Genomic DNA, 7,820 nt, shown 5'->3' with positions numbered 1-7,820 from the left:
GAGGGAGTGGGATATGGAGGAAGGGGCGTGGCTTGGGGGAAGGGGGTGGGATATGGAGGAAGGGGGCGTGGCTTGGGGGAAGGGGGTGGGATATGGAGGAAGGGGCGTGGCTTGGAGGAAGGGGTGGGATATGGAGGAAGGGGGCGTGGCTTGGGGGAAGGGGGTGGGATATGGAGGAAGGGGCGTGGCTTGAAGGAAGGGAGGGATATGAAGGGGGCGTGGCTTGGAAGGGTGTGTGACAGAGGAAGGGGGCGTGGCTTGGGGGAAGGGGGTGGGATATGGAGGAAGGGGCGTGGCTTGGAGGAAGGGAGGGATATGAAGGGGGCGTGGCTTGGAAGGGTGTGTGACAGAGGAAGGGGGCGTGGCTTCGAGGAAGAGAGTGACATAGAGGAAGGGGTGTGACATGGAGGAAGGGGCGTGGCTTGGAAGGGGTGTGACATGAAGGAGGCGTGGCTTGGAGGTAGGGGGTGTGACGGAGGAAGAGGGTGTGGCTTGGAGGAAGGGGGCGTGGCGCAAAGGGGGCGCGGCTTATCTCAGCCTCGCGATACTGAGGGGGGGTGGAGGAGGGAGAAGAGAGCGGGAAGCGGGGGCCCGCCACTTCTCGCGATACCTCAGGCGGCTTGAGCGGGAGAGCAGAGGGACGCCCCCCCCGGTCCCCACCAACCCCCGGCGATCACGTGACACCCGGCGCGGGCGGGCCGGCCGGTTTGAAAAATAACCGCCAGGCGCGCGCGCGCGCGCTGGCTCCCGGCCCCGCCCCTCACGGGGTGGGAGGGGGAGGAGAAAAAAACCTCGCGAGAGTTGGGCGGTTTTGCCGGTGTGACGCGCTAGAAATAATTTGAAAATGGCCGCCGCGCCGAGCGGAGGAGAGAGGCTGTGAGTAGCCGGGGAGGGGGCAGAGGGAGGGCTGGCGAGGGCAACGCGGCCGGAGGGAGGGGAGGACGGCGCCCGACGGGCGGGGGGAGGCGGTCCGAGCGCCGCCGGGGGCGGTGGTGGGAAACGATGAGGGAAGGAGGGCTGAGGCGGGGGGGGGGGAAGGCCCGGCCTCTTTAAGGAGGGCGGAATTTAAATCGGAGGGCAATAAAATAAACAAGGAGGGGGGGGCTTTTCTCTTTTAAATGTGAGGGTGGTGAGGTGAGGGGTTTTTTTCCTGTGAGGAGAGGGGCGAAGACTTCGCACTTACCGGCCGCCGGCGGTTGGACTGAGCGCGGGGAGAGGATAACGGCCGCGCGGCTCCCTAGCAACCGGCCCCGGGCGCTGGGCACCCCGGCAACGGGGAGGCCCCCAACCAATCAGGAGGTTCTGCTCTTCCCCCCACCTCCCCCCAGCCAATCGGGTGGTCGCTCTCCCCCCCACCCCCCGGCAACGGGGCCCCCAGCCAATCGGGTGGTCGATCCCCCCCTACTGAGGTGGGGGGGGTCCCCCAGCCAATCGGGTGGTTGCTCTCTCCCCCTGGCTTCAGGGGCCCCCAGCCAATCGGGTGGTCGCTCTCCCGGCTTCAGGGGCCCCCAGCCAATCGGGTTGCCCCTCTCCTGGCAACGCCCCCCCCCCCCCCCACCCAGACAGTCAGGAGGTCGCCCCCAGCCCACCAATTGGTACATTGGCCCCCACCAACCAGCCTATGGTAATTGGGATGTTCCCCCTGGCAACCGGCCCCTGCCGATTGGGATGTCGCCTCCAGAAACCAGCCCCTACCACCCGAACCCTGCCAATCGGGATGTCGCCCCTACCACCCAACCCCTCCTTCCCTACCACCCGAACCCTGCCAACCTGGACGTCGCCCCTACCACCCGAACCCTGCCAACCTGGACGTCGTCCCTACCACCCGAACCCTGCCAACCTGGACGTCGTCCCTACCACCCGAACCCTGCCAATCTGGACGTCGTCCCTACCACCCGAACCCTCCTTCCCTCCCACCCGAACCCTGCCAATCTGGACGTCGTCCCTACCACCCAACCCCTCCTTCCCTCCCACCCAAACCCTCTCAATCGGGACGTCGCCCCTACCAACTGACCACTGCCAATCTGGGCATTGTCCTCAGCAACCGGCCTCTACCACCCAAACCCTGCCTATCTGGACGTCGCCCCTACCACCCAACCCCTCTGTCCCTACCAACCGATCCCTGATAATCGGGGCGCCGCCCCTACCAACTGACCACTGCCAATCTGGGCATTGCCCTCAGCAACCGGCCCCGATCAGGGTGTCACACCTGCCCACCGTCAGCTACTGACTGGGACAAAAATTTGATTTCTATGTTAAAAATCATATTTGATCAGATTGGCATGGCGACTCTTGGGCTCGTTCACGTGTTTGGGGGCATTAGCTGGTTCATTCCAGTTGGTTTGGGGCTAATGTTCTGGCACGAGAAGAGGATAATACCCAGGCACGTAACAACCTTGCATGTTAGCCATTGCCAATACAGCATTCTTTTTCCTTTATTTTGAGTGCCCGTCAGTGTTGTGGCAAACTTATTTATTGCTAACACATATAACAGAAATTTTCCCCATTTACGCTGGTGACCAGATGATGTGGGTTTAACGTAATTGGAAAGGGAACTGTGGGCTGAGGTGGTGGGTGTCTTGTGAGACTTTTTTAATGCAGTGAATTGTGATTTAGAACCACAAAGTGCATTCACTAACGACTTTCAAAAGGAATTGGATAAATACTGAAGGAAATGTGCAGGGCCTTTCGGAAAATGTGACACCGTATCTGTAACTCTTTTGACGTCTTCCTGTCTGTACGATTCTATATGTGACTATATCTAGAGTTGGGTTGTGACAAACTTATTTTTACTAATATTGTGATATTTTTGTCTGTTGTGTCAAAATATCTACATGTAATACTGCTTTTTAGAATCTCTGTGGTATGGCTGTTTTATTCTCCTTTGCTTGCGTTCATGCTGTAATTTTAGATAAAATTTTCATTTTAATAAAGAGATGCATATTTTTTTCAACTTTCCCACCACCGCTTCCCCCACACCTCCCTTGTACTGGAATTATGATGTTCCTCATTGAAAAAATTCTCAGTATTACTTTCTTTACACTGAGCTGCAAGGTTGTCCTGAAACCAAATCAGAAAATGCTGCAAACACTCAGCAAGTCCTCAGAAGCAGAATTAACATTTCAGGTCAAAGACCCTTTGTTAGAACTCACCATTGTTGTCCTGCCTCATAATAAAAATAAATATCATCTATTGGAGACAAGAATCTTTACCATATAGAATATTTTTACTGGTGCAAATACTGTTAGATGTATCTGACACTGGTGTAAGCGAAAGGCATTTCCTTTAAAACTTGCTCAGTCCTGTGAATGACAAGAATTTTTTTGTTGTTCATTTAACAGGATGTGTGTGCTGCTGGTGAGGTGGATATTTGTTGCCTGTCCCTAATTGCTCCTTGGGAAGGTGCTGATGATCATCCACCTTGAACTGCTGCAGGCCTTGTGGTGAAGGTCCTGCCATAGGGCTTTTGAGTAGGCAGTTTCATGGCTTTGGACCCAGTATTAATGAAGGAATGGTGCTGTGTCACCAGAATAGGCTGGTGTGTGACTCAGAGGGTGAACTTGGAAGTGGTGGCATTCCCTTGCTCCTGTTGTCCTGCTCTTTTGGTGTTTGGAGGTCGCAGGTTTGGGAGGCATCGTTGGAGTGGCCTCGGCAGGTTTATGTGAGGCATCGTGTGAGAAGAAATGAATAATCAGTGTGAAAAGAAAAGCTTGTATTCCTTCATGTCACTTTTAGGATACACCAAAATACTTTATCAGCAGTGAAGCACTTGTAGTGTAGAAAATGTGGCAGATTCTTGTAAACGGCCGACTGATAATAACCTGCCATGATAACGTTGGGTGTAGGCAAGTTACTGGCCAAAGCAAACAACCCTCTGTTGCTGCTCAGACTGTGAGTGTGGGAGGGTAGCTGGGACCTTGCTTGTCTGAAAGGAGGTTTATAGGACCTTGCAGCACTGCCCTTTTATGTCACTGGGATGAGAACCTACTGATCTGAAGGCAAAAGTACCAGAAGGTGGATCGATAGACGATTTTGAATTATGTCTGTGGTTTTGGGTGGGAGGAGGTACTGAAGCTCAAGGCACTATTGGTTGGGGCAATTATGAATCTTTTTGTTTAAAACGCTCTAAATAGCAGCAATATGATTTGAAAGCTGCGCTTGCAAAACACCTGCTGAGTATCATTTCTGCCACAGTTGTCATTTGGAAAAGTGGAGAGCTTAATGCACTCTGATAGTTGCAGCAGTAGAGGAAGAAAGAACGTAATCCAGATAATATCACCGCCCCCCCCCCCCCCCACCCCAATCGTCCCCACACTTCAGGTGCATGGACGTGAACTGGCTTTTTATCTTTGGAATTTTCACACCTGGGAATGGTCCCTTCTCATTCAACTACTTTGTGAGTTACTTTAGCAAGCATTTGTATTATCTTAAAGTATCTTCGTAGGGCACCAATATTGCAGCATGGGATTTCTGGGGTGACATTTATGCTTGCAGTTTTTATCCCCTTAAACTCATTTCCTGGTCTCTGGTTGAAGGAGCATCTTCAGGAAGAAGGAAAATCTGTGGACCGCTTGCCAGGCCCTCTTTGAAGCTGGTTAAGATTCCAGGCAGATTGGTATCTCATTCTGCGTGTATGGGTGTGATGGAAGGGCAAACAAATTTATTTTCTTTTTGAGCGTAACAAAACATTTCCTTTGACCAGCGCTCAGCCCACTTGTTTAGTTTTGTCTTGCACTGAAGTAGCTCGTCTCAGCAATTGAAGTGTGCGTGGTTTACATGTGGATAGAATTGGGTCCCGCTATGTTCCGAGTCAAATGGGTTACTGACACACGAGTTCTTGGTTCGGATACATTGGTGGTTGGGTGGGGTATTGGACACCTTTTAGTCTCATGCAACTGCATTTGAACAGGAGGTTGCCACCTTGAGAGGCAGGAAGCAACGTTTTGAGAGTAATAAATGAAATGTGATTGGTTTATTCGTAATTAATTTTCCGTAGTCAGTATGATTTTGTAGGCGCTTGGGAGAAATTGGTTTTACTCTGTGTGCGCTGTTCCGTGTGCAAAAGTGATTGAAATTTTAAAATAATATAAGTATGAGTTTTAATTTGCTAATTGAAGGAGAGGATTCTGACTGCAGTCTGATCTGCTAAATTTTGTCACAAACTTTGTCAAACTTTTAAAATGAAAAATACTTCATTTAATAATAACTCTTTGCACTCTGCACATTACACCACTAATCTTCTGATTTCTGTTGGCGTACTAGGTAAATAATTCTCCTTCTGAAACACATATGAATATTGTTTTTCTAGATCTTTTTCTTCTCTAATCCTGTCCTGAAAGTGGTGGCTTCTTGGACTGGGTAGTGAATCTTTGATCGTATTTTGTGGTTTGATCCCTCGCAGAAAGATCTTGGAGGAATGTCAAAGTCGAGTTTATTGTCATATGCACAAGTGCATGTGTGCACAGGTGTAATGAAAAACTTACTGGCAGCAGCATCAAAGGCACATAGCATCAGATAAGCAGCATTCTCAAGAAAAACATAAAAATTGTGTAAAATTAATGTTTAATTTACAAGAAAGAACACAATTAGAACTTAAAAAAAACACTCAATTTTAGTGTAAGGTGGTCAAAGTGTTGCTCAACTCTAGTGATAAGGTTGTGCCTTATTGGAACAAAATCGATGGGCTGAATGGCCTAATTCTGCTCCTATGTCTTATGGTGCTGGTTGGTTCAAGAACTGAATGGTTGAACGGAAGTCACAAGAAATTCTGCAGATGCTGGAATCTGGAGCAATACACAAAACGCTGGAGGAACTCAGCAGGTCAGGCAGCATCCATGGAGAGAAATAAACAGTCGCTGTTTTGGGTCAAGACCCTTCATTTCGGGTTGAGTCCTGATGAAGGGTCTTGACCCCAAACATTGACTGTTTATTTCCCTCCATAGATGCTGCCTGACCTGCTGAGTTCCTCCAGCATTTTGTGTGGGTTGAAGGGAAGTAACTGCAAGAACAAGAACTTGGTCGTGTGGGACCTCTGACCCAATGGTAGCTGCAAGAAGACTGCTCTTGAGGCAGCGCCTCCCGCATGATGCAGTAACTGCAGTGTGGGAGACGGAGAGGAAGGAGTAAGAGATCTCTGTGGGCTGGTCAGTCACCTAATCCAGGCCTCCTACATTTATCATTTCCAGTAGGGGTCATTGATTGGGGGTCCTGGGTGGTTTGTCTTGTTTTCAAGAAAAGTTGGTGACACTGAAGCCAGCGGTCATCAAACTTTACCTGTTTTCACCAAAGCCACAGATTGGAAACCTCAAAGCAGGTCTTTTTGTCGATTGTCCATCCATCGAGTTGTTGGCGGAACCCCGAACACTCTTTAAAGACAGTTCTGGAAGGCAGGCTTTGTAACTTGGCTGGGTGTCTCGGCCCCTGGGAAACGATAGCAGCTGCAGCGTCCTTCTGTGTCAATAGACTGGACATTGGAATTCTTCCATCAACTGGAATTATGGACGAGGGTCTGTAGCTGAGCTTTGCGACCTCGTGCCGGGGAGGGTTGAAAGATCATTCTTGATCGCCCACGTCTGGATGTTGGAGGAGGTTCAAATATGGAACCTCTGTCGTCTGGCTGCAGTTAGCTTTCAAACCTCACGTGCTTTTTCAAACGTGACGTATGGAGGAAGGTAGACCCAACAACAGGGTGGGAGACAGGGAGAGGAAGGATTGAGTTTCCAGGATGTGTTTGAATCCATGGAATTCTGTCTGTGATGGCGTGAAATCCAGGGTCTGTAAGCTTGTAAAGTACTGGTGCAGAATTCTGCATTTTGAGGTGCTGGTTAAATCTATTACTTTTTGGTTTATACACAGTGACTTCTCTAAAAAAAATTAAGCCTTAAGGTGCAATTGTGTATGTGATATAATTATGATTTACAATGGATCAATGTGCTATAATATTCTGAAACAAGTATTACTCTGCACTAGGGCAGAGTTAGTTAATAGGCGATGTTGCTGAGTTCCTTCATAAATGAGATTTTTTTTCTTGAAACATTGTGAAAACCACTTAGTTTTCAAAATAGATTGTTGGTTTTGTAACAGGGGCCCCATTATTGCTTTCAAAAATTTTTGATTCCACTGTACCTTGATGCCTGCTTCTCGCTGTTTGTCATTTTCTTTCTGATGGGCAAGATCGCTCATAAATTGCAATTTTTAAGCTGCCCCTGGAAGCATCCAGGAGTTGTCTCCCCATGGTGACAAGATTGAGATTAGAGGTATGGCATGGAGGTTGTGGATGTGCATCTGAATCCTGATGTGGCTCCAAAGCCTCCGGCATGCTGTGGCATTGCAATGTATCTAATAAACTGTGTCTTATCTGCTAGTTATTTGTGACTCCCTGTGCATTAAGTGTTCTTTTACTTGAAGTAATACCTGATAGCTTTGGGTTTGGATTGTCATTTGCTGTTCTGTGGCTAAAAAAGCAAATTCGTTGTAAATTAATGTTTATTGGTGTGTGAGGGTAGATCAGAGGTGTCTCTCTTAAAATCTGGTAGCCTAATTTAGATAGAGAAATTCTTGTTCGGTATGTCAAAGGTAAGGGCGTGTGTGACTGCAGAGATCTCTGTGACCTCATCTTCTAAAGTTATAGACTTTATATTTAAATGACAGTTATTTTTTGCCTTCCTCTTGTACGCAGATGTATGCTCACCAGCATCATCTTTGGGCTCTTGCTGATTTTCATCCCACTGTCCCCAGCCCAATGAGGATCAGGTTCACTTCACCACTTCCTTTTTGCGATTTAAAAAGAAATGCCTTGCTACGGATGGGGCTGAAATTTT

At 48.9% G+C, this 7,820-nt stretch overlaps 1 protein-coding gene across 1 annotated transcript in view; it reads left to right on the top strand.

The window, feature by feature from the left end:
* The first annotated feature begins 584 nt into the window (after window positions 1–584).
* mecp2 (methyl CpG binding protein 2) overlaps window positions 585–7,820 on the top strand; it is a 56,842-nt gene continuing 49,606 nt past the window's right edge. The window contains 1 exon segment of the mRNA XM_052009092.1: window positions 585–876. Coding sequence (XP_051865052.1) covers window positions 845–876 — 32 coding nt within the window. The 5' untranslated portion in view covers window positions 585–844.

The sequence above is a fragment of the Pristis pectinata genome, chromosome 43 (assembly GCF_009764475.1).
Source record: "Pristis pectinata isolate sPriPec2 chromosome 43, sPriPec2.1.pri, whole genome shotgun sequence".
NCBI lineage: Eukaryota > Metazoa > Chordata > Chondrichthyes > Rhinopristiformes > Pristidae > Pristis > Pristis pectinata.
This window is presented reverse-complemented; position numbering and strand designations above follow the sequence as displayed.